The sequence below is a fragment of the Eleutherodactylus coqui genome, chromosome 10 (assembly GCF_035609145.1).
Source record: "Eleutherodactylus coqui strain aEleCoq1 chromosome 10, aEleCoq1.hap1, whole genome shotgun sequence".
Classification (NCBI taxonomy): Eukaryota; Metazoa; Chordata; class Amphibia; order Anura; family Eleutherodactylidae; genus Eleutherodactylus; species Eleutherodactylus coqui.
The window spans coordinates 57,450,298-57,477,193 of record NC_089846.1 but is presented as its reverse complement, the minus strand read 5'-3'; the positions used below and the strand labels follow the sequence as shown (position 1 = coordinate 57,477,193).

General features: G+C 45.2%; 1 protein-coding gene across 2 annotated transcripts in view; it reads left to right on the top strand.

The window, feature by feature from the left end:
• EHMT2 (euchromatic histone lysine methyltransferase 2) overlaps positions 1–26,522 on the top strand; it is a 37,022-nt gene extending 10,500 nt beyond the window's left edge. The window contains exons 7-28 of one of the 2 annotated variants that reach the window (XM_066581063.1): positions 2,163–2,312; positions 2,386–2,436; positions 2,520–2,628; positions 2,708–2,806; positions 3,741–3,886; positions 4,477–4,620; positions 5,614–5,834; positions 5,921–6,103; positions 6,193–6,305; positions 7,988–8,094; positions 8,179–8,301; positions 11,824–11,925; positions 13,452–13,556; positions 13,636–13,790; positions 14,326–14,493; positions 16,476–16,620; positions 16,704–16,781; positions 16,879–16,994; positions 17,688–17,774; positions 22,449–22,527; positions 23,900–24,075; positions 26,122–26,522. In XM_066581063.1, the coding sequence (XP_066437160.1) occupies positions 2,163–2,312; positions 2,386–2,436; positions 2,520–2,628; positions 2,708–2,806; positions 3,741–3,886; positions 4,477–4,620; positions 5,614–5,834; positions 5,921–6,103; positions 6,193–6,305; positions 7,988–8,094; positions 8,179–8,301; positions 11,824–11,925; positions 13,452–13,556; positions 13,636–13,790; positions 14,326–14,493; positions 16,476–16,620; positions 16,704–16,781; positions 16,879–16,994; positions 17,688–17,774; positions 22,449–22,527; positions 23,900–24,075; positions 26,122–26,299 (2,835 nt within the window). In that variant the 3' untranslated portion in view covers positions 26,300–26,522. The remainder of the gene's footprint in view (positions 1–2,162; positions 2,313–2,385; positions 2,437–2,519; positions 2,629–2,707; positions 2,807–3,740; positions 3,887–4,476; positions 4,621–5,613; positions 5,835–5,920; positions 6,104–6,192; positions 6,306–7,987; positions 8,095–8,178; positions 8,302–11,823; positions 11,926–13,451; positions 13,557–13,635; positions 13,791–14,325; positions 14,494–16,475; positions 16,621–16,703; positions 16,782–16,878; positions 16,995–17,687; positions 17,775–22,448; positions 22,528–23,899; positions 24,076–26,121) is intronic. The other variant, XM_066581064.1, reaches the window with a different exon arrangement.
• Positions 26,523–26,896: the final 374 nt, after the last annotated feature.

Sequence of the window (26,896 nt, the reverse complement as noted above, 5' to 3'; positions counted from 1 at the left end):
ATGCAGCAAGGCAGTCATGCAAAAAGCACCTCAGATTCTCTCCTGGGCAGAATACAGTGTCCCGGCCATATCCGTAATCTCAGCCTTATCTATTCTTTTCCAAAAACCCTTGGCATCTAAATACCAAGCCAAGACGTTTTTGCAGGGACTGGCACATACTGCTCCTCCATACAGATCCCCGGCTTCACTGTGGGATCTTAACCTAGTTTTGAATTCTTCTCCTATAGAGCTGTTAAAGGGATGTGTCTTTGTGCCTCTCTTTCTGAAACGTTGCTTTTCTCATAGCCTTGACTTCCATCAGGAGTGTTGGAATTGTCGGCTCTTTTGCCGTTCCCCTTCATTGATCCTTCAACAAGACAGATGGTTCTGCCGAAGATGGTTTCAGCTTTTCACCTCAACAAAGAGATTGTGTTGGCATCGTTCTGTCCATCCCCTACACATTACAGGGGAAAGGCCCTTCCCAAACTGGATGTGGTGAGGGCCATTTGCTTTTACATCTCGGACACGTCTTCCTTTAGGCACTCAGATTCTCTCTTCGTCCTCCCGGAGGGAAGCTGGCCTCTAAGGCGACTATTTCTTGGTGGACCCATTCAGCTATCCTTGAGGCGTATTACATCAAGGGACAGGACACCTCATTTGGAGGCATGGCACACTCCACTCGTTCAGTGGATGCTTCCCGGGCCAAGCCACACCGAGCTCCCATCATGCAACTCTAGAAGGCCGCCACGTGGTCTTCTATCCACACTTTTTCCAGGTTTTACAAAGTGCACGTTTGTATCAGCAGATGTTGGTCTTGGTCGCAAGGCGCTACAAGCCGCAGTGGCGCAGCCCTCCGACTAACATGTTTTCCGTTTTTCCCCACACTTGGGGTCTGCTTTAGTACGTCCCATGGTCTCCATTGTTCTCCAATAAAGCCACCAAGAAAAGAAGATTTTTGTACTTGCCGTAAAATCTTTCTCATAGCCTTTATTGGGGGGACACGGCACCTGCCCTTTCCGAGTACCATGTTGGGTTTTTTTCTGTTCCCTCTTTGGCGGTTTCCAGATTCTGAGTTCACAGTTCTCTCATATTCTGACATCCGTTTACCTTTGCCAAGCTTTTCCTACTGCTGAGGCACAAACTGATATGCTCAGTGCCTGTAGGCAGGTATTGCCTGCATAGGAGGAGCTGACTTTTTTTGTTCTTAGTGTCACTCTTCCTCCTAGTGTCAGCAGCCTATAACCATGGTTTTCTGTGTCCCCTCCCCCAATGAAGGGTACCAATAAGAGAGATTTTATGGAAAGTACAAAAATGTATTTTTTAACACAAGCATGAAGTTAAAGGGCTTGTACCAAGATAACAACTTATCCCCTATCCACAGGATAGGAGATAACTTGTTGATCGGCGGGGGTCTCCTCTGAGATCCTGTGAATAGGAGAATAACTTGTGATCTTGGTACAACCCCTTTAAATGACAATTCTGACTGCTTCAAGCTGCCACTAGAGGGAGCTGACTGCTTACACATATATTTTGTTTAATGGGGTTATTTGGGACTTTTGCTACTGATGACCTATCTGCAGGTTAGATCATCAATAGTTGCTCAGCAGTGGCTATCAGCGCAGATAGCGCTGTCCATATTACAACAGCCTGAGTTGGTACTGTAGGTACAGTTCACAATAAATTAAATGGGAGCTGTGCCTACAGTACTAAATTGTTGGGCCTGCTATATTGGCGGTGCTATCTGCTTCCTGCACTGACTGCAAGCCTGGGGATCAGCTGATTGGTGGTTATCCTGAGCAGCGGACCCCTGCCAATCAACTGTTGATGACTTATCATGATGGGAGCTACTGGTGCCTTTAGGCAATCAGTTTTATTATTTAGTCTTCTTTCACATACATGCAACATTGCTACAAAAAGCATATATGTGAAGCCCATGGTTTCCAATGGGTTCTTTCACATGAGAAATGTTTTGTAGCCTGCAAGAACCCATTGGAAACCATGAGCTTCACATACATGCATTTTGTAGCGATGTCGCAGTCACCTAACATTTTTGTAGCCCATGTGAAAGAGGCCTTAAAGGGGTTTTCCCGCTAAAGCCGATTAGCTCCTATCCTGTGGACCCACATAGATGAATTTTAAAAAAGCCAGGTAAAGTTTGAATATGACATTTGCTTCCCTTTCAGGACCCTTCAGTACCCTTCTCCCCTGCTCCAGGGTCTTCCCGGGATCCTGACTGCATGGAGGGTGAGGACTGGGAGCCAGATGTTGGCACAGATTTCAGCCTTTTCTATGACAGCATGTCTGTGGAAGACCAAGGAGACAGCGACAGCAAGGTAAATGGAGTCATGGTAAAATCTTATAAGAAGCAGCAGATATCTAGAAACTGACTCTGTTGTATAACGACAGGAGGAAGATGATGAGGAAGAGGAAGAAGGATCTGGAAACCAGTCAGAAAGGGTAAGTAGATGCAATCGCTGCACAGAGATGTTATATGTCTGCTCTCCACGTATCCAGCAATTAATTTGGCGCTGTCCTTCTAGAGTTCCAGCAGCCTTAAAAAGAAAGGAAAAAAGAAATGGAAGATGGACAAAGCCTGGCTAAAACCGACAAGGAAAAGGAAGAGACGAGAAAGAGAGAAGCCAGGAACAGGTGAGAGGATCTTGGGCGGGTTGAATTTTATCATAGTAGCCATAGATCTGTCACCTTACCTTATACCCTCCTCTTGTAGCTGCTAGTACTGTAGGGGGATCACAAAGTGAGTACACAGAGGTGCCTCTAGGATCCCTGGATCTGCCTAGTGAGGGGGCTCTGTCTCCTAATCACACAGGTAATTTGTCACCCAGTATGTTACCAGTGTCTCCTCTGCATGCTGGCATCATGCCCTCTCCCTATACTTTACACAATCTTTTTAGTCCTTGTGCTCTTTCTCCCTAAAGATCCCGTGGCTGTTTTTTTTTCTGCCCCTCATGCTTGGCTATATGACTGTATATATGCTGCTCAAATAAATTAAGGGAACACTTATATCACATATTGGATCACTTTCACATGTCTGTCACGTGCTGCTAAGTGTGAGCCTGCACTCATCTCTGAAGAGAACGGGATGGCCGTGGCAGACTTGCCAATTCTGGTGTTCTCTACCAAATGCCAGACAAGCGGTACATTGCTTGGCTGTGAGCACAGGTCCCACTACAGGATGTCTGGCCTCATAGGGTCTACTTCTGATACGTTGGCTATAAACATGCAGACCGGTAGCCCGCTGATGTTTGTAGGGCTCTGGCAGAGCTTCTCCTGTTCCTCCAGTCCTTATGTTGGGTTGATGCCCTTCTACATCCCTGTCCAGCTCACCTCGTGTAACGACCCCTGTTCTGGTATCTTACCCATGGTCTTGAGACTGTTGGGAGATGGGCAAACCTTTTTGCGATGGCATATATGGATGTGCCATCCTGGAGAAGCAGGATTACCTGTACAACCTCAGTGGACTGCAAATGTCACTACTGGTAAAAGGTGAGGCGCTAAGGACACTAGCAAAGCTCAAAACTAGAGAAGAATCAGTCAGGGAGGATAATGTCTCCATTCCCTTTTTGCTGTTGCCTCTCCGGCGCTCCTGTTGTCACTTTCATTTGCACCAAAGCAGGTGAAATTGATCCCTGAAATGTAAGTGAATTGGGTGTTGTGCTGTGATGTTTGTGTTCCCTTCATTTTTTGAGCAGTGTATTTCTATATTTACTTCCTTACTTTGTTGACATTCTGCTTCTTTTCAGGTGTGTGCAATGAATCTAGCTCCATGGACACTGAGCGCTTTGAAGAACTTCCCCTGTGCAGCTGTCGTATGGAGGCTCCAAGTGTGGAGAGAGTCTGCGAGCAAGCAAACAATATGTGTATGGCCACTGAGAGTGTAGATGGAGAGGTGAGAGAAACGGTAGTGGAGCATGGGTACAATAGGCTTGAAGAATAAGGGCCCTTTTACATGAAATGACCTGTCGGGCGCAGATACCCCAACTGGTCATCCCAGCGATGATTGCTTCTATGCTCTTACATGGATCCAATCCGCTCGCCTCAATTCACATGTTCCAAGGGCCGATTGTCCAGGTTTTATGTATGCATAACCTGAACGAGGAACATTAAGAGAGTGAATTGTCGTTCAGTCCTTTAGAATGAATGGTGATCGCTCAGAGTCTCGCTGGTTGCGGGAGTCTGAACGATTTATTGGCCCTTGTAAAAGGGCCCTAACACTAGAATGCTGATCTGATAGGTCTGACCACAAGCAGTGCAGTTGTCAGACCTATCTGAAGTAAAGACCTGTTGATGAGTGAGCGCATGCTCTATTAGCTAGCAGTCTATATGGCCATTGAGTGTTCAGCCTGCAAGCCAGCCAATCCTCTATGTTATAGACATTGAAGCTTTAAGTTATTGTTGAGGGAAAATTTGACAATTTGATTTCAGGAAGTGAATTCTTGTTTATGCTTATGACATTAATTCTGTCGTTTTTCATTTTAGTTGAGTGGATGTAATGCTCCCATCACCAAGCGAGAGACCATGCGTCCTTCCAGCAGAGTACCTCTCATGGTCCTTTGTGAGAGTCACCGTGCCAGAATGGTCAAACATCACTGCTGCCCCGGCTGTGGATATTTCTGCACTAGCGTACGTACCCATCATAAACCTGGTACAGTTTGAGTCTATCCATATAGAGTGAAAACGAAATGTTCAACGCATGCTCCTTGAAAGTTCAAGAGTTTGTGGCTGAAAGTGTTCTTTGGTATAGGAAAAATAATAGTATACTTTTTTTCCCCCCTTTCTGTGCTTTGTGATTCAGTAGGCCACCACAAAAGAAAAAAAGTATACCATGCGGTGTACTTAATCTTTTGAGCCACTGTTGACAATAACTAAAGTATGCCACAGTGGTGCTGAGAATAATCCCAACGTATAACAATTGTGAACAGTCTTGTTTGTTTCCTTCTCCTGAAAACAGTGTTACTCCTATCTTTTGCTTTGTGTTTGGTATTGCAGCCATGGATATATTATAGGGGCTGCCGAGATTGTGGTCACCCTCTGGCCTTGGAGCCTGAGCGGACACAAAAGGTCCCTCTGCCCCATATGGTGGGTGGGTGCTGTAAGGGGGGGGGGGGGTTTACAAATTTTGCTTTGAGCTTCAGCTTACACCTCTTGTTCCGACCCATTCACTTGAATCAAGATTAGCTACAATACCAAACATGGCCCACTTGTGTGATTATTAATTAGATCTGCATAAAACCCTTTAAATGAACACTGATATAAAGTTCTTCTCCATTCATAAAATACGGGCTAACTAATTCTCTGAGAGGCTAAACAAATTCCCCTTTGATGCAGTGAATTCGGCCCTTCAGCCTGTTTTCGCTTTTACCTAGATCAGTATGGCTACTACTGAATGGGCCAAACAGATACGCTGCGGCATTCTCTCCAGTGCCCCTCTGTAAGAGATAGACATTGCACAATAGATCGTCCACGCAGGGAAATGCATCTGGGATGCCTCCTTGGGTGCCGCTAGGCTTTTGGATCGGGCCTCGACAGCTTTGAACACTAATTCAGCAATGATTTATTTGAATGCACAAAAGGTGTAAAAATGCCCTCATTTTGTCTCTTATCCCCGATCTGCAGGGAACCTTCTTGGAGTGCCATCCAGACTTCAGGATTAATCATCGCTTTCACAAGGCCTGTGTCTCTGCTATAAATGGCATCATTTTCTGTCCTCACTGTGGAGAAGATGCATCAGAAGCAGAACAGATAACTATAGCAAAAGCAGATACCCCCGTGCCTGTTCCTGCCCCACCTCCGCATGATGGCAGCGGCCCAGGAAGAGCAGATACCACACAGCCTAGGTGAGTTCAGTATCTCTCCTTTCTTTGCTTGTGCATTGCGTCAGATTGTTGTGTTTCATCTTTATCACATCTGTTTTTACGGTTAGTGCACGGATGAGCGGTGTTGGTGACGGCAAACGTTCCCTTCTTGATGATTCAGCTCTTAACGGAGGCATTGAAGGTCCTTCGGTTCTCCTTCCTTCTGGGATGGCTCTCAGTGCTGCTGGTCTGCCACTTGGTCCTGCCCGGGATGCCCTTCAGAAAGCCTTGTTGTCGCAAGAAACTGACAAGTATGTGAATTGTCCTTTTTGTTTGTTTTTATCTCTTTCTGCCTGACTTTACTGACTGCACTGAGTAATGAATGGTCTTGTCTGTATAGTTTAAACCAGCAAAAGAGAGAAGGAAGAAGCAGAAAGAAGATTCGCTACAACTCTAGGCAGCTGTATCTGAGTGTCAAGGCTGGGGAACTGCAGAAAGTCCTGCTGATGTTAAGTGAGTGCCCTCCTTTTTTTTTTCTTTTTCTTTCTTTAAAGGAACGTTTATTTAGCCAAAATAGACAAATGTACAAAAATAACAGGCACCAAAAAAAATGCACACCGTACAGAAAAAACAAAAGAGAAAAACAAGCATTTCTTGCATACTTGTGTGCATTTCTCATAAAACGTAATATTTGGCTGTTCATTTTTCACTTTTGTTTTATCAATTACCCATAATAGAGCAAACCAGAGAGGGCTGCTAGTCTTGGAGTCCAAAAATGGGGAAAAAGGGGGGCAAAAGGACAGAGAATAGGAAGAACGCCAACCCCCCTCCCACCCCCAAACAACAGCCCAGCGCGACTCAAAGAAAAATTAGGCTAAATAGTAGATCGGTTCAAGCGGGTATCTCTCGACATATCCATTCCTAGTACCTAGACGGGTATTTCCATTGTCATTTGCAGGACAGTTTCTCCCTTCACACCTTAATACTTCTATTGTGTCTTTGATAATCCCCAGAAAAAAAAGTTTATCCTGTTAGCCAGTTGGAAGAAGAGTTATTCCAACGAAGTGTGGCTTTACATGGAACAGCTATCATGAATGTAAGCGTTATTGGTCCATGTAAACACTGCTCTCGTCAAGGTGATGAGCAATAATATGTTCACTAATCTCCAAAAATAGTCACTGGTTGATTAACTATTGTCTGGCATAAACAGGTAATCGTTTGTCTTCCATTGACTATCCAATTAAGTTTGCGTGGAGGTGTGCGCTTCAGGGAACATGAACAACAGCCAACACTCTGTAAAAGCACAGGAACAACAGTCATTCGTACGCTAACCACTCGCTGTAATGACTATTTCCAGGAACTGTTTGAACGATGGTTATCCAATGTAAACCTGCCCTACGGATGCCCTTACATGGAGCATTCATACACTGCAAAATGCAGGCTGAACTGTGCTGATTGCTGGCCGGTCGACAAAGCTCCACTTGTGTTTTAAGGCAAGGAAATGCTTCATGTACTGATACTCTAAAGGTTTGCAATCATTGTGCAATCTCGGCACATTTCACTTGCCAGTCAGCAAAAATGTACTCCTTTGTCTTTGATTGAATCTTTTATAATATAGTATTTTATGCTGAATGAAGACAATGTCCATCTACTTCAGCCTGTTTCAACCCTTCTCATCCTCCTCTGTTGATCCAGAGAAAGGCAAAAAAACCCAATGAGGCAGACCATTTATAAACTGGTGTCTGTTACTAGCAAATGGGACAAGAGGTTTGGAAGTGTTGACCAGGCGTGGTTATTAAAAGGAGTACAGCCCATGAGCTGCTTTACTAGTGATCAATGAACACCTGGAAATGCGGTACTACAGGGACCTAGTGGAGCACACGTTGCAGTAGGTGGTGCAAAAGGGCCTTTTCACAAGTCTTTCTCCTTAAACACTTGTTCGTTCGCAATTATCTGTATGTGAATGCTCAAAGGAATAGGATCACGCAAGCAGAGTACCAAAAAAAGCCCACGTGATTTTTGTTATACATATCTTTCGAACGTTAACGACTTGCTATATCGTCAATCGCCACTTATTTTTATCTTTGCACTAAAAAGGTCCTTTTACATGTAGTCTGTTAGTTCCCTTGTTATGTTACCCATTATTTGTAGCAGTAGATCAGGCACTTTAACACTCGTTCTTTATTTTGTATTAGTGGATAACCAAGACTCCAATTTCCTAAATGATCAGCAGCTGAAGAGAAGTCCCCTCCATGCTGCTGCACAGCGAGGAAGCCTGGAGCTGTGTCATATCCTCATACAGGTATCGTACTGCTGCTTGCACTTAGTCCTGTTTATACTTGGCTTTTTTCAGTTTCTCTTTACATTGTCATGTTCTCCCTCCCAGGCGGGTGCCAACTTCAATGCCACTGACAAGGTCCTTCGTACCCCTCTTCTAGAAGCTATTGTCAACAATCATTTGGATGTTGCCAAATATTTGGTTCAGTGCGGAGCGTGTGTGTACCACCAGGTAACGCCACACATTTATCCTTTAAATGTAGACACAGCATATATGTATTGCAATATTCTTATTTTTAAAAGGGTTTGACATTGTGTGCTGGGACTTCTGAGGCAGATAAGAACAAAGCCTTGGCATGTTTAGCAGGAAAACGAAAATCGAAATAAGTTTTAGGCAAAATCATCCAGCCCTAGTGAGCTCTTACGGATGGTGTATGGTTTGGACTTGGGAGCAGAGACTGCTCTATACCTGGTAAGTGATGCGGTTTTTGACAACAAACACCATCCTGCAATGGCTGCAATTACAGCTAGCTTTGATCGCAGCAATTTAGAAGGGTCCTCCGGCACCCTATTATAACACGATAGCGGGGTACTGATGAGTTCACATGGTAGCCCAGAGCCTAGTAAAGGTAATTGCAGGCACAACTGCCACTAATTTCAATGCAATACCTACCTAAGCTGCTGCAATGTGGACAGAGCTGATGGCTTCCGGCTCCATCTCCACCTACAGCTGGCCTGATTATAAACTAATCACTTGGGGTTACAAAGGATAGACATCACCAAACAACTATTGATGACCTATCCTATCTTACTTCTGTATCCTCTTCTGGTGGGGGTGGGTACTTCCTTTTTGGACACAGCCCGGCCAAGGGTGGAACCGTAATGGCTATGTGGCTGTGTTTGGTCATACCATCACCTCCTTTAGTGGGCAGGACTTCTGGAATCTGTTACTCTCTTCCCGCTCTTGCAGAGGTTTTGAATTGGCTATTCTCTGCCCTCTGACTACTTCTTGCCTCTGACACACTTGGATGCCATCCTCTTCTCCAGGGGTACTCGAGAGAGAGGGGAAGCGGGAGCTTGGGTGAGAACAGTCTTGTGCAGCTTGTCAGTCTATCCCTCCTGGGACTAGCACGCAGCAGCAGTCTCCTTCGCATATTATCATTGCACTGGTAATCCATGTACAACTACCATTTTAGACTTCGGTGGTGAAGCCCCTAAACAGGGGACGACCATTTTTACATATTTTGCATGCTTTCGCTGCAAAACAAAATTCCCCTGCAGTAAGTACGACCCACTCTGCGCTAGCTGCCTGTTACCCGGGCCTGCTTCTGATCCTGTCCCTAGGCCATCCATCACTGATTCCTCACATGTTCTTGAGCCTGAATGGGCATGTTCATTCTCTCTGGCGGTTTGACTCTAAACGTCAATATGTCATGAAAAAAAGAACAAACTTTCTTTCTGCTCGACACTCCAGTCTGTGTTCAGTAGATTCAAGGCAATTTTCACAGGAGGAAAAAAAGAGACCCTCCTTCAAAGGGTGTCCTTCCTCCTGCTCCAAGCTTGCTTCAGCCAAATCGCCTACTGCATGAAGGGCACTCCCCACCCTTGTCGTCCAGAGTGGGGGGTGAGTCTCCTAGTGTTTTGAAACATTTTGGCTCGCTCACATGGTGGATGCTTGGGTATGCAAAGTAATTTCCCAGTTACGCTATTTTCCTCCCCCCCCCTAATCATTTCTTCCGTTCCATGCCCCCTGCCACCCCTTCAAGGGCCAACAAAGTTTTGGTGGGGCACTTCAGACCTTGTTCGATCAAGGCATTGACGTTCTGGTGCTTCCTGATGAGCACTTTACAGGTTTTTATTTAAACCTGTTTATAGTCCCCAGAAAGGATGGGTCCGTGCGTTCATGCCTCGACCTGAAACTCCTAAATCATTTTGTCACGATCTGACAGTTTCGCATGCAGTCAATCTTGGCTGTCATTGCATCCATGGACAAGAGCGAGGTTCTGTTGTCCATAGACATCAATGTTGCATGCCAATATGCCTGTCTCCTCAACTCTTTCTGCGTTTTGCGATCCACTCTCACCACCTCCAGTTTGCGATCTTTCCCTTTGGGCTGACAACAGCCCTTCAGGTCTTTACAAAGGTCCTTTCTGTAGTGGTAGCGATCTTATATTTGAGGGGCAGTACTATACCTGGACGATTTTCCTATTAAAGCCCCGGAAGAGCCACCCTGGAGAGTCTATGTATTGCACTGGACACCCTTTAGATGCTTTGGCTGGATCCTCAACTTCCCCAAGTCCTCCTTACCTCCATACCATCAGATAATTTTTTTCGGTCTGTCCTTCAACACCATCCAGGCAAGAATCCGTCTTCCAGAAGACAAACTCGAGGTCCTAGGGCACTAAATCTATCTACTATGACTCATATCACGCCTTTTAATTCACATCTAAATATTTTACCAATGTGGACACTAGATGGCACTAGTTTTGTGTTTTTATTTTCCATACTCTACAGTGCTGGAAGATTAAGTATTTATAAATGTGGACTATTGGAGTTAAAGGGGTGGTCTCGCGAAACCAAGTGGGGTTATACACTTCCGTATGGCCATATTAATGCACTTTGTAATGTACATTGTGCATTAAATATGAGCCATACAGAAGTTATTCCACTTACCTGCTCCGTTGCTAGCGTCCTCGTCTCCATGGTTCCGTCTAAATTCGCTGGCAGCTTGCTTTTTTAGACGCGCTTGCGCAGTCCGGTCTTCTCCATTCAGCACGAGCCGCTTCAGTGTGCTCCCCGCTACAGCTCTTCTGCGCATGCGCAGACGAGCTGTCACTGCTCGGGAGCGCGCTACAGCGGCCATTCTGTACCTTCCTCTGTTAGAGGAAGGTGCAGAAACTGGAGCTGCCCAGCGGAGAAGCCCAGCCCAGCAGCCCCGAGAAGCGTCCCAGGTAAGTGATTTGTGGGGGGGGGGGGGGGCTGCCGCTGCGCCGGGCTGCGCCGGGGGGGGGCTGTCGCTGTGCCGGGGGGGGGCTGCCGCTGCGCCGGGCTGCCGCTGCGCCGGGGGGGCTGTCGCTGCGCCGGGGGGGGCTGCCGCTGTGATGGGGGAACTAGCGCTAGGCCGGGGGGGCTGCCGCTGCGATGGGGGGGCTGTCGCTAGGCCGGGGGGGCTGCTGCTGCGATGGGGGGGCTGTCGCTAGGCCGGGGGGGGGCTGTCGCTGCGATGGGGGGGCTGTCGCTAGGCCGGGGGGGGGCTGCCGCTGCGATGGGGGGGCTGTCGCTAGGCCGGGGGGGCTGCCGCTAGGCCGGGGGAACTAGCGCTGGGCTCCGGAACCTAGCGCTGGGCTCCGGGGCCTTCACCTGGGCTGAGGGTCTAGCGCTGGGGAGCCGGGGGCTAGCGCCGGTTACCTGCTGCCTGGCGGTGGGCGTCTGGTCGGCGGCTGCGATGCGTCCGGTTGCCATGGAGACACAGCTGGCGGCGTCTCGGGAGCGCGCACGTCGGGCTGCAGCGAGCGACGGGGAAAGAGCCGGCGGCCATCTTGAGGAAACTTTTATAAGTTGCTGAAACGCTGGAACGGTAAGTACGAACCAGCTAGAAATGTCATTTACAGGGGGGCTTAGTAATGTGTACTTAATGGGGGGGACTGGGCAAAAAAAAAATTTAACTGCTTCCTCGAGACATCTCCTTTAAGATAGTCTCACTTCGTGTTGATATTTCTGTTGAGCTTATCTCAGAGGTTTTCTCATTTCTCAGGAGGAAGATGGTTCTACCTGCCTTCACCACGCAGCCAAAAGTGGAAACCTTGAGATGCTCTCTTTCCTTCTTTCAACAGGCCAGGTCAATGTGAATGCCCAGGTGAGTATCCTTCTTTTATATAGCTGCTTACAGCTGAATATGATATGACTTTGGTTTTAAATGGTTTGGCCGAACCTTTTAATTATTCTTACCTATCATCAGGATAGGTCATCGGCGGGGATCCACAGCTGATTGCTGAGCCCTCTGTCAGTGCAGACAATGCTGGGAATGGATAGCGCCATCCGTATTGCAGCTGCCTGCTTTGGTAGTGCACGCACAGCTCCCATTGAATTCAGTGGGAGTTGTCTGTAAAACCAAACCGGGCCACTGCAATGTTGACAGGACTGGAAGTAGATAGAGCTGTCTGCACTGACAGCTGGCCTGGTGAGTTCAACATTTTTATAAATGATCTAGATGAGGGAATTAACAGTGGAGAAGAGAGAGACAGAGTATTCCAAAAGATCTGGACAAACTTGAACAGTGGGCGGCAACTAACTGAATAGTATTTAACAGGGTGAACTGCTTAGTTATACATCTGGGCAAGAAAAAATGGGGAAAAAGCACATACAGAATAGGAGGAATTGAGATAAGCAGCAGCACATGTGAAAAAGACTTGGGTATACTAATAGATGATAGACTGAACATGAGTCAACAATGTGATGCAGCAGCCAAAAAGGCAAATGCAATTCTGGGATGTATTAAGAGAAGCATAGAGTCTAGATTACATGAGGTAATTATCCCCCTCTACTCTTCCTTAGTCAGACCTCATCTGGAATACTGTGTCCAGTTCTGGGCACCCTACTTTAAAAATGACATAGACAAACTGGAGCAAGTTCAGAGAAGAGTAACCAAGATGGTGAGCGGTCTGCAAATCATGTCCTATGAGGAACGGTTAAAGGATCTGGGAATGTTTAGCTTGTAAAAAATAAGGCTGAGAGGAGACCTAATAGCTGTCTACAAATATCCGAAGGGATGTCACAGTGCAGAGGGATCAGCCCTATTCTCATCTACACAAGGAAAGACTAGAAGCAATGGGATGAAACTGAAAGGGAGGAGACACAAATTAGATATTATAGACAACTTTCTGACAGTGAGGGTGATCAATGAGTGGAACAGGTTGCCAAAGAAAGAAGTGAGTTCTTCAGTGGAGGTTTTCAAATAGAGGCTGGATAGACATCCGTCTGGGATGATCTAGTGAATTCTGCGTTGAGCAGGGGGTTGGCTCGATGACCCTGGAGATCCCTTCCAACTCTATGATTTAGTTGATCAACTAGGAGCCTGAGTGGCGGATCCCCGCCAATAAACTATTGATGATCCACCCTCAGGATAGGTCCTCAATAGTAAAAAAAAAAAAAAAATCCTGGACAACACCTTTTTAAAGGATACAAAAAAACATGACTGCTTTCTTCCAGAATCCGCGTCAATCTTTCCTCTGGTTGTATCCGCTATTGCAGCTCGGCTTCATGTAAATTAATGAGACTGACCTGCAATACCACATGCAACCTGTGAACAGGGGTGACTCTGTTCTTGGATGAAAGAAGCCATGTTTTTCTAATTCTGGACAACCTCTTTGATGTTTTTCTTAGGATAATGGTGGCTGGACACCCATCATCTGGGCTGCAGAGCACAAACACATTGATGTCATTCGTACATTGCTGACAAGGGGAGCAGATGTTACTTTGCAGGACAATGTGAGTACCCAACACTTGTTCCTCCTCTGAATTAGGATCTGTCAGTTTTTGTAAATTTAACTTTTTGTTCCCATCAAAGGAGAAAAACATCTGCTTACATTGGGCATCCTTCACCGGCAGTGCTGAGATTGCTGAGATTTTGCTTAACGCACAGTGTGATCTGCATGCAGTAAACTTTCATGGGGATACGCCACTGCACATATCTGCTCGTGAAGGCTACATCCTCTGCGTAAAGTAAGAGCCATCTGTCTTCTGCGCAGTAACTGTTTATATGTATACACGTTACAGTCCCATTTAAAGTCTGTGAATGTTTTGTCAGCATTAGCTTGGATCTCCTAGCTAAAGACTGAAAAGTGCATCAGGACCTGTTTGGGTTCAGGACCTCCGACTCATAACACACACTTTTTTTCCTGTTAACTGGAGCAGAGCACTGCTGGAACGAGCCACTCCCATTCTGGAGGACTCTGTGCAACTCTGTGCCACATGATCTCCCATTTATTTGAATGGGTGCCACATAAAACGTTCCCCTTCAGCACCCATTCATGGCTTTGTGCTATCAGCAGACTGCCAGCGCAGTTTTGCTGCAGTAGTGATTTGCTGAATACCAGCGGCATCCAGCTAGGTCTGCGTGTACTGAATGGGTTGTCCTGGTAGAAGATAAATTGCATGTAAAATATAGAATGACATATCACTAAAAGTTTACAATAATCTAAAAGTATAGAGTTTTGTTTTTAAGCTGCCTATTTATATATATCGTGTTGCTCTTCAGCCTGTTCCTGTCTCGTGGGGCTGACACCGAGATTCGGAACAATGAAGGTGACACACCATGTGATTTAACCGTGGAGCACACAGACGTCTGGTATGCTTTACAGCTCAATCGTAAGATCCGGCAAGGTATCCACAACAGAGCAGTTCGCACAGAGAGGATCATCTGCAGGTGAGGGTGTGGATTGTGGACAGGCACGTGAAAAAGGAGGATATTGATGATAATCATAAGGAGCAGAAGGCTAGAAATTGCAATAATGAAGTTTAATAGCAGGGACAGGGCACATGTACTGTAGCAACTTCCCAGTACTAGTCCCGTTAATGTCCGCAGATGTTTGATAAGGTCTGGGCGTACTGGCTTAAGGTCCCTGCTTCTGCTGTAGGGGCAGGTGATTAGAGGTTTGGGGATTTTGGAGGGGAGGTAGGCTGCTGTGCATAGCCTATATTATGGCTCCACAAGCAATACCCATGTGAACAATCATATATACATAACTCTTTACCTTTAGTGTGCTAATTGTTCACTCTACATTATATTAACCTTTACTTGATAGTAAGATGTAAGGGCCATTTAAACGGGACGAATATCGCTCAAAATTCGTTTAACCGAACAAAACTGAGCGATAATCGTGGCGTCTAAATGCAAAAAAATGTTTACTATTCGTTCACTTCTCCTTATCTGACTTTCATAAAAAACATTGCTGGATCGCGGGAATCTAGCTGAGTGTAAACACTCCCCGCTTTTATTTAAAGCGCTGAGCGAGAAGCCTGCGATTCAGTGATGAACTCCACCTGTCTAAATGCTCTGCATGAGCATTAATGACCTAAGCAGTGACTACTGTCATCCTGTCTAAATGGGACATTACTGCCTTGGTTGTGCTTCACTATGGAGCCTTTTGGTGGTGGTGGAGGTTTATCTTGCAAAATGGGGGGAAAAAATGCACCTCCAATTATATAAAACAAGGACTATGTGTACAATCATCGTTTATCTAAATGCACTGCCTAACAGAATCTGCTTCTAGATGGCAGCACGGACCGCTCATATCTCTGCACTAGGAGACAAAGCATCCTCTGTGTCTTGTATGCAGGGGGGGAGTGGGTTCAGTAGAATCGCGTTACATCCTACAGCGCTGGCGCTCCTACTGGATACAGGCGCCGAGGAGAGCAGTACGCTTTCTATTGCACAGCTATAAGCAGCCTGCAGCTCGGACTGCAGCTGGATCTTGCCGCTATTTAGAAGCCAAATCTGCAATACAAGTTATTTAGACGAGGATTATTGTGCATGCTCCTCATTACAATCGTTAGTGTATAATTGGAGACATACTTTGTTTCACTCCCCAGAACTTATTTTTTGCATTGCTGTAGCAAGATATGGGATTGTTTACATGCAACGCTCCCATATAAGCTGTATGGTTCGCCAATACAGGCTGGTGGACAGCATACAGCCATAGTTTTCTACAGATAAATCACAGGCGTCTCATCCACAAAGCAGACTGTATGGCTGAGCCAAAAGTAAACCTATTTCCCTCAGCTTTTGTTGACCCCGTGATCAGAGGACTGAATGCTCCCCACCTATACATGGGTGTGTTCATCCGGGTATACATGTATTCTCCAAAGGGAAGCAAAAGTAAGCCGGTGCCGGAAGCTTTTGGTGTAGGCTTGGCTTCCTTGAGAACAAAGCATCAGGCACGTTACACTGTAACACGCCTGTTCCTTGGTTCCCCAACATATGCCATCCTGGCAAATTCAGGACACCCGCAGACACATTAGATGGTTGGCTTGTCACGTCGAAATCGGACAATGTTCATCTAATGTGTATGGCCACACACAGCATAGGGAAAGATTCTGCAGCTGTATCCCTCTTTCCTCCTCCATGTTTTCTATTTGCTGTATTACACTAGATGGATTTTTTGCTGACTGAGGAGGTTTCTGACCATTTACAGAGAGCCTGCAGGCAGGGAAAGAGGAAATACAAGCTGCTGGAAGGTGAGGAAGATGCCACTTTACCCTAATGAGATGTTTCACGTGTGTTCACATGAATGCACATTCTAACTGGGTACACAGTCAGTTATGGAGAACACATATTATTTGTGATGTAGTATCCAGCATTGTCCTGATCAATGTCACTGCAGGTCTGACCCTTTTCTCTGATTTTAGGGACATTGCACATGGTTATGAAAACGTCCCTATTCCATGTGTTAATGGAGTGGATGAAGAACTTACCCCGGACGACTATAAGTATGTGTCTGAGAACTGTGAAACCTCTGCCATGAGTATCGACCGCAATATAACTCACCTGCAGGTACAGATCTCATCACTGTTCTGTCTCATCTGCTGCCCTGTTCTCTATTTCTGCTGCTTTATCACTTTTCCTTGGTTGGACAGAATTGCAGCTGCCAGGATGACTGTTCGTCTAGTAATTGCCTCTGTGGACAGCTAAGTATCCGCTGCTGGTATGATAAGGTGAGCCTTTATACAGAAGTTCTCATATCTCTTTCACCTTCTCTTGCTTTCAACCTTCCTCATCTTACATGTCCTCTCATTTTCTTTATGTCTGCAGGATGGTCGTCTTCTACAGGAATTTAACAAGATTGAGCCTCCGCTTATCTTTGAATGTAACCAAGCCTGTGCATGCTGGCAGACGTGCAAGAACAGAGTAGTGCAGAGTGGCATTAAGTAAGTGTTAGATTGACGGCAGGACTTTATGTATGTACTAATACAAATACAGAGATATTAAAAAGGGGTTTTCAGGGATAAAAACTTAAAAGGCAAGGAATGATGTAAAATAAGGCATAACCCCCACCCTGTCCAGTGCCTGGCACCAGCTACTCCGATCCCTGGCGAAGCGATGGCGGTCATGTGTGCCATTCATTGCACATGTGACTGTTCAGCCAATCACGGACTTTGGCGGTCTTGTGCTGTGCATGGCTAAATCACTGCAAAAGCCTGTGATTGGCAGGGTGGTCATGTGCATAATGAACAGCGCTTGACCACTGCGGTGAACACTGGGGCACCTGCACTGGACAGGGATGGGGTGTGTAATTGGGTGAAGATGAGTATGCCTTGCTTTGTTATTTTACATGATTCACTGCCACAAATTTTTCTTAGTCAAGAAAACACTTTTAAAGGGGGATGTCCATAAATTTAACAAAATGGTGGCTATCCCTGCAGCCTGTGGAATACCATCATTGCTGACATTTTCAGTAAGGCACCATGTTTTTTCATACTCGCAACAAGCCCTCCTGAGTTGAAGCTAACCTTTCCAGGGGTTCGCTGTTTGGATAGGCCTATAGAAGTCTTGTTACATATTATCATTTGTGTGTAGAAATCAATGTGGCAGTAAAAAAACCTACCTAAATTCTGTTTCAGGGTCCGCCTGCAGTTGTACCGTACAGCGAAGATGGGCTGGGGCGTAAGAGCTCTGCAGGCCATTCCCCAGGGATCCTTTATCTGCGAGTAAGTGACCAATGCAATAATTGTTGACCCAGAGTCCTGAATGGTGAATCTGCCTTGTCATTCTGCTTATATCCGGCTACATGACTGAAGGCAGATTTGTTGTTTAGGACACTAGGAAACGTGGGTAAAAACCCCTGTGGATGATGTAATGTGCCAATATTGGATGCTACACACATTCTCTGGAAATGGCTAAAACTGATGAAAAGCTCATTAGAATTTTTGGTTGCTTCTGGACACAACGTTCAGTAGATCTCTAATTTGACCATGCTCAGTACCCATTGCCTTTAGGCCCCCCTCTCATTAGCGTATTTGGGCCCGTGTATGGTCCCTGATAATCCACAGACAGCACACGGCCCCATTATAGGACTATGATAACAGGCACATTAACATTTTTCCATATGAATCAATGGTTCATGTGGAAAAATTAATCGCGTGTTCTATTTCTGCCCATATCACGGGTGAAAAGTAGAACATATAAATGCTTGTCCATGTAAATCGGACAGGACATGAACTGGTGTCTATGTGCTGTCCGATGCGAATTCGCTTGGGTACAACTTGCATTCATGGCTAATGTGCACCTATCGCTTACTCCTATGTAACTGTTCTGTGTCTGCCTTCAGCATACATGGTGCGTATGTGCATAGCAGGCCGTGTCTCTGCTCTCTCTGCCCTGCATTCAGTAAGCACAACTCGGCTCCCTCCTCCCTGGACAAAAGGTTAACCATTTCATATGCACATGTACAGTTGCATGGGTCTTATCAGGGCTGCGGGAGATACATTTTACAGAGCTCACTCCCCTCCTCACAGTGTATAGATATTGGCTCCTGCTCTTTAGAGGCTGGACAAAGGGTTAATCTGCTCGAATGAACCCTTTCAGTGTACAGGCAGAGTAGTGTTGCTGGCACTAGCAGGGTTCTTCTGGGAACTGTAGTTAGAAATACTGGTCACCTGGGTTGAGCAGTAGGATCGTCCTGTTTACTAAGTGATGAAACCTTCACCAGAGGTAGTAATGCAGTTTAAATACCTATAAGGACAATACGGAGTGATTTAACTTGGGCATGTGGCATCTATTTCAACATTAGGAAGATACCAGGCTTTTGAAAGAGGCTTTGGACTACAGGATAGCTTTTCTTTGTTTGTTTATAAAGGCTTTAGTAAGAGAATTAATAGAAACAAAGCGGTCAGCTCATCCTCTATCGGCATAACAGCACACAAACATAATTATAGTTGAAGGCAGAATTGCGAAATTGGATGGATAGTGTAAACCGGATCAACAGTAAACAGCCTAGGTAGAAATATGAGTCATAGGCAAATTTATGGAAACCCGTCCCTGAAAGCCAGGGGTAGTAATGACAAAGGAGACAACCGACCAACGTTCACGCATGCTCACACCATTATCACACATACCTGGCCCCTACCACAGAATCCCCTATTGTACCTGTTAGAAGGAAAGAAGGACGGCCGATCTCGGGAATTAATATTCCATTACCAATATATGACCCTGTCTTATGATGTGGTAGTATTCAAGGCCACCTGATGAGACCAGACTTTCTTGAACTTGTATGGGTACTTCTTATTAAGGGACAACATTTTGTATAATAGAATGTACTTATTCACTAACTGGAGCCAGCGTACAACTGAAGGGCATCTGTGGGTTTCCGAGCCATAATAATTTCCTGGCACAGAAGAGTAAGAAAAATGTTCATAGTTCCCCTGAACTTTTGGTGTCCTTAAGATCCAAGAGACACACCTGAGGGCTCAGCACAGCTGGAAAGTGAAACTTGGAGTGTAGAAAGTCCATGACATGACCGCACCGAATGTATAAAAGTACGGTCTGCAGCCTGGCACCGGAAACCAAGATCTGACATGGCAGCTCCAATCTTTTTAAGCTTAACCGGAGTATAATAAATTCTGTTACACTTGTATAAGGAGGTCACGAGTGCCAGCAGGATAATAGGAGTTCACTTCTTTCCAATCCTTGGATGTCAAATCAGGAGTAGCTTTATAAGCACTGTCAGAAGGCTTTTCCCCAACGGGTTGGAGAAGACTATGTAACTATGTCAAAGGTTGGAAAAGGTGCGGATTGCTAACAAGTTTTACAACATCGGAGAAGGCAACCACCAGTTTAAAGGATTCGAGCTGAACCCAAAAGGTGTGTCTGAGCTGGAGAAAGAAACGGAAACTAAATGGCCATTTACATGGGATGATCATCGTGCAAAATTCGCTCAAACGAATGGAGATGTGCGATAATTGTTGCGTCTAAATGCAGAAACATCGTTTTACAATTCATTTACTTTTCGCTATCGCTCACTTTCAACCAGCATAAAAATCATCATTGGATCGCTAACTTCTCGCTGCGTGTAAACGCTCCCCGCTCAGCCCTTCACATAGCATGTGAAGCACTAAGCGAGAAGTCAGCGGAGTTGTCTGTCTAAATGCTCTGCATGAGCGCTGACAACCTTAGCGGTGACGTCACTCGCTCATGTAGTCGGTTAGCCAACAGTTATCCCGTGTAAACCCAGCTTTAGGGCCCTTCTATGCTGAATGGTTGTCGTTCAGATTCTTGCTGGATTGTGGGGATCTGAATGATAGTCATTCAGTGTAATGCCTAAATAATTGATAATTCTTTCATCATTTGGATAGTGCAGGCATAAAAAAACCCCAAAACAACGATCTGCCTGTGTAAACAGGCAGTTGGTTATAAATGAACAACTGCCTATTCACTGTGAATGGAGGTGGGCCTGAACAATGCTTGGTGGCCCTCGCCCCACTTCACTGAGTGATGATCGCTGCTGTGTAAAAACAAGGGAGCGAATAAGGAAGATGGAATAATACCTCTGCAGCGCCACCTATTGGATGACAGCATTCTTTCAAATCAATGCACAACTTTTTAACAAGTTTGTAAAAAAAAAAAAAAACAATGATTGGGAATAGGAAGCAAAGCCAGAATTCATACACAGACAGCTGTTTTGGGGTGTTTGCCCCTCATCAATGTGCAGTATGTTTCTGGCTTGGCTGGTGAGCACAGGAGCGATCATGGCTGGGGCGACATTATGCACCTCTGCGACCAACATAGATCCTGTGTAAAAGTGTCCTAGGTTGAATATATCTCTAAATTCTGCCTTTTACAGAATTATTTGAAAGAACATGAAAAAAATATTTGGCTCCTATTTTTGCCCAATAGGCTTTACATGGGAAGGAAAACAAGTGATAAAGGTGCGGATTCATCCATAAAGGGGTTCTAGGAGAATATGTGGAAAGCATAGACCTTTTAAACATCCCCTGCGTCAACTGCCAGACACTAGTGACAGTCTGGAGTAATGCGGAGTGTGGAGGGCTGAATCTATATAATAAGTTGGGTAAACCTCCATAGGACTCCATAAAGGCCCCATTACTAAAATCAGTATCCATCCACCAATGCACATAGATCAGCTGGGAGGCCAATGGTTGTATAGGTTAGGGGCCTGCAATATGCGGAGACAGTCTGGGCATCCTTCTGCCAGTAAAAGGACCACGGCAAACCATCCAGTTTTTGAAAATGTTTCTTTGGGGACATCACTGGTGACACATGAAAGACAGAAACATTAAGTAAGGAAGATCTATCACTTTAAAGAGGTTGATGCGTCCTATCAATGACAGGGGAGCTTGCTGCCAGAAATGCAGGTGACTCTCAGTAGTGTCAATAAGAGGTGCTATGGTCAGAATGGTGAACTTTCTGACATAAGAGGCCCTCACTCCCAACTATTTAAATTTATCAACTATTCGTATAGATACCAGTAGCATTGACGCGGGGCAGTAGTTGGGGTCAAGGGGAACATAACGGATTTCGACCAATTAACCTGCAGGCAAGAAAAGGTCCTATGACTTCAGTCAGATTAAGGAGAGAAGCCAGGGAAGGACCATTGTCTGTCAAATAGACAAGGGTGTTGTCTGCATTTAATGTAATTTTGGGGTAACCTCCTCTTGGCTTTAAAGCAACCCTCTGGGCCTGGAGAAACAAAGATGGCCGCACGACTTCTCTGACTAGTTGCACACTGCGTTAGTATGCATTGGTAGTCTAAGTCACTACATGGTGATGTGATTGGACAATGCTTCTCATATGGGCAGCATTAGTCTATCTAGGGTGTAGAGGCTTAGACTACCAATGCAGTGTGCAACGGGTAGTCAGAGAAGCGGTGCAGCCATCTTGTTTCTCTAGGCCTGGACAGTCGCTTTAAATGCACTGGGAACGTCTGATTAATGGAAAGCTTGGTGATCCATTTTACATTTTATTGTGAATTCACATAAGCAGCCGAGTAAATTTGTAAAATACACCTACATTTCTTAGACTAGAGCTGCACTCACAATTCATCAGGGTTCACAAATAAAATCTCCCAGCATCCCTTGCCAATTTGTTGTGGGAATTGTAATCTGCATGCCACACGTTGTACAGTAATCTTCCATAAAGAAAAATGAACAGCTGTCACCAGCAGAATTGTGAATGCAGCTCTGGAGTTCAATACAGGCTATAACTCAATATTTGTGCAAGTTAAGTAGTACAATGTTTTCATGAATTTACTCATCTGTTAACATATATATATATATATATATATATATATATATATATATAGGAAAGATGACATCCCATAAGTTATTGCTGTTCTGTGACCTCCCGGTCTTTTCATCCATCTGCAGGTATGTGGGCGAGCTGATTTCTGATGCAGAAGCTGATGTGAGAGAAGACGATTCCTATCTCTTTGACCTGGATAACAAGGTTAAATCGCAGACTGTATGTACAATGTCCCATTTATCCGTAACAGTTGTCACGCAAAATTCGTTAAAAACAAACGAAAATGCGCAATAATCGTTACGTCTAAACGCAAAGCCATGGCGCACTGTTGGTTTGTTGTTTAGTTTCGACCTGCATAAAAAATCAATCACTGATTCGCTCACTTCTCATTGTGTCTAAATGTTCCCTGCTCAATGCTTCACGTAGAATGGGAAGCAATGAGCTAGCAGTCAGTAAGACGTTAGCGAATCTCAGCGATGATCTGCCTGTCTAAATAGTCTGCACGAGCGAGAACAACTAGTGGTGACGTCTCCCGTTTGTGAGCTCGTTTGGACGACATTCATGCCGTGTAAATGCGGCATAACGCACAACTATCTATCAGTAATTGCTTAGGTCTTACCTAAAGGGGTTCTGCAGGACTTTTACTATTTATGACCTGTCTTCAGGCTAAGTCATCAATAGGTGATCAGCAGGGGTCCACTGCTTGGGATTTCTGGCAATCAGCTGATTCCCAGCACCCCTGCCAATACGGACAGTGCTGGAAGCAGACGGTGCTGTCTGTAATGAAGCAGCCTGGTTTGGGTTCTGCCGTAACAGAAACTCACCATAGCACTTATACACATATGTGAATAAAATGGCACAACTGTTGTTTATACTAGCCACATAAAAATGCAAGGTTCTTGGTTCCTATTTTGATCAAAACATGTGGGCCTATCTACCACGCCTAGGCAAACACCCAGGGTTACTAAACTCTAAAAGACACCTTTCTCTGTGCCAAAAGCCTCCAAATGAACTCAGGAAAGCAAAGTACCTGTTTGGTACTGCAGGCGCAGCTCCCATTGAATTCAATGCAGTGCCAAACTGGGCTGCTGCAATGTTCACGGTGCTATCTGCTTCCAGCTGTATCGACATTGACAGCAGGTCTGGCAATCAACTGATTCTGAGTGGCAACTCCGGCCAATCAATTATCAATGACTTATCCTGAAGATAGTAAAAGTCCAGAAAAACTCCTTTCATCCGGCTTCCTGTATATATGAAAATACCCTAAGAATCCTCATTGTGGTTCCACATAGCAAATTGCCATTTAGACAGAAGGACGTGCTCACACAATGAGGGATCATGGGACATAGGGTCACTGTGTGCCCTAATAAACTCTACAACAAAAGGATTTTACTGTGGATATAGTGAACAAAAAAAGCTGGAGCGGAATATGGCTGGATGTACGTACCCTAAAATACGTTCTAAGGAGTGACGTTCATTTGTCACTAGACTGGGATACACTATGACTGTTCCTATCTCTATAGGTTCGCTATATAAAGGATGCCCTCACCCCACTAATGCTCTCCTTCTCTCTCAGGATGGGGAAGTATACTGCATAGACGCCCGATACTATGGAAACGTCAGCCGCTTTATTAATCACCTCTGTGAACCCAACCTCATTCCTGTTCGAGTCTTCATGTCACACCAGGATCTACGCTTTCCCCGCATTGCCTTCTTCAGTGGAAGGGACATCAAGGCAGGAGAGGAACTTGGGTAAGTGGGAACTGACACATTTAAGGGATTGTCTTGGACTAGGCTGTTGATGACTAGAGATGAGCAAGCACGCTCTGATAAGTCAATTACTCGAGTGAGCCTCGCACTTCTTGAGTAACTGCATTCTTGTTTGAGCATGCTCGGGGGGTGGCGGGGTAGAGAGTGAGATCTCTCACACACACCCCCCCCCCCCCCGAGCACGCTCGGACAAGAAGAGTAACTTATCTGAGCGTGCTCGCTCATCTCTACTGAAAAACAGAGCTTTGAGCGATTATTTTGCATTAGTTACTAATGATGTTAATTAGCTGCTAATGTCCATTAGCAGCTAGTTAACATCATTTGCATATCAATCAGCTGCCAGGAAATGTATTTACAAAACAGCAGGTGGTCTGTTCTTTAATTTCATGTGCCTTTTTTTGCCACAGGGCTTGCTATGTTATCTCTGCCCTTGGAGAACATGGCATGTGGTCCCTCTTATCAGGGACAACTGTTTTATGCTGAGTTGAACTCAGTGATGGATGAAGAGTGCACGATGGGCACGCGTTTACACACAAACATGATCGCTCAAAAGCCGTTTGTCCAGGTTTTGAGCGATAATTGTTGTCTGTAAATTAGCCTTTTAGTCTTAAGGCCCATTTAGACCAACGATTATCGCTCAAAAGCCTTCTTTTGAGCGATAATCGTTGTGTCTAAATGGCCCATCTTTCAATTTTCTGCCGAACAACTGTTTTCAGTTCTGCTTGAAAACCATGGTTCTGCAGAACAGCTGATAAGCAGGACCAAAGGCTGTATCTGCTGTTCATGGTGCCCAGTTCTCCATGGGGAGCTACAGATTACATTGTTTTCTCTTAGCAGCCAGTAACTAAACAATGGAGCTAATTACAGAGGTCAGACCTCCTACTGAGTTTTGCAACAGCTCCCAGAAGCTCATTTGCATGCAAATTAAGATGATTAATTACCAATAGCAATTAGTGCCTATTAGTACTTTATGCAAAATGATCGCTGATCTTTCAACCTTTTGAAAGATTATCTGCGTGTGTAAATTGACCTTTAGAATAATCTGTCAATGTTTGTTTGGTGAGGATCCAACCCCAAGGATCCCTACTGATCGGCCGAACAAAGAGGCCATGCTTACCCGCACCAGTCGTCACATGTACACACAGCCACAGACAAGGCACTAAGAGAAATCTCTCAGTAGTCGTTAGTCGCTTTATTACAGCTCACTGAAATTAAGCGCCTTCTCACTCAGTGTAAACGGGAGTCGTTCAGTTTTTGAACAACTGCCTGTTTTACTGTGATTGTAGGTAGACGGCTGGAAAAGATCTCCAGAGCACTCCATCTCCATTCACTAAACGATTATCGCTCCTGTGTGAAAGTCGTCCTGTGTAAAGTTAACTTTAGACCTCAGACACACTGGAATTTTTTTCTTTCTTTTTTAAATGTGTCCGACGTGAACAAAACGGATGACACGTGGCCAGCGTTCGGATCCTAAAATATTCAATGAGGCAGCACACATTACCAAGTTTCTTTTCATGTAGATGGAGTATGTGAGAAAACTCGTTCCATGTCCTATTGTCCATAGCACAGATAACAATTAGAACATGCAAATGTATTGGACAACACGTGGACGGTGTCTGATAAAACGTGCGCCCAAGGGATTCAGGTGGAACTCGCACACACAGCAAGTGTGCACAGGCCTTAGGGTTGACCTTTTCTTTGCAAAGGAGATAAGCTACCACCAGAGGTGTCTGATAGCTATTCTCCCCATTGTAAATCTATGCATGCTTGGCTGAGCTAAACATGCATGTGTGTGGCAGGATCAGAAGGAATAGTTGGCCTGAGCGGAGTGTGCATTGTATGGGGCGTGTGGAATAATAGCTCTGGACCAAACAAGCGTTCAGTTGACAGCTATTGGGTGTGTATGGCCACCCTCCGTGATTGAACATCCCATATCTAAAGAGATCTGATGCCATGAAGTTTCCTCTTTAAATCTCCATTCCTTTCTCTTTATAATAACCCTGCCCTCTCTGCACTTGTTCCCTCCAGGTTTGATTATGGTGACCGTTTCTGGGACATCAAGAGCAAATACTTCACTTGTCAGTGTGGATCAGAGAGGTGCAAGCACTCGGCGGAAGCCATCGCCCTGGAGCAGAGCCGCCTCGCTCGGCTTGAGGTTCCCGATTCAGTGCCGGTATCTGCTGCTGCTCCTCCTCAGACTGTCTGATAGGATTGACTCTTATATCAGAGCATAGTTCAGAGGAACCCTGCAGAGCGTCTCTCCTTCAGTCTGGGATCCTGCAGAGCATCTCACCGTTCACCAATGTCCTGCCAAAGGACAAAGTAGTGATCTTGCATAGCATTGCTCTGTTCACAGTTTTCCTGCCTGATTATTGTCTTGTAAATCGTCCAGTCCCATGAGTAAAATAAAAGGTCATGATTTTTTTGTATATATGTTCTATGTATGTAATGCTTCTTTGTGATTGAGTAAATAGCAGTCACAGACTGATGGGGCGGCGAGGTTGTGTGCAGAGCGCTCTGTGAAATCGTCCACTTCTGTCATCCTTGATCCGGTTCAGTTGTAAGAAGCGGACGGTAAATTAGAAGGAAATGTTTCTTTCAGCAGTAATTAGTGTATCCTCTACATTCAGGGTGGGGCATGTCTGCTCTGTATTTTGCATGATTACACAGGTCTGTCTACACAGAAATGTCAGGACTCTTTGGGTTCCCTTTTAAATAGTTTATTTTAGTTAACTCTTCCTGCACCGTGACATGAATTCTCATCATAGTGATTGTGCCTGCACTTTTTACTGGTCACATGATC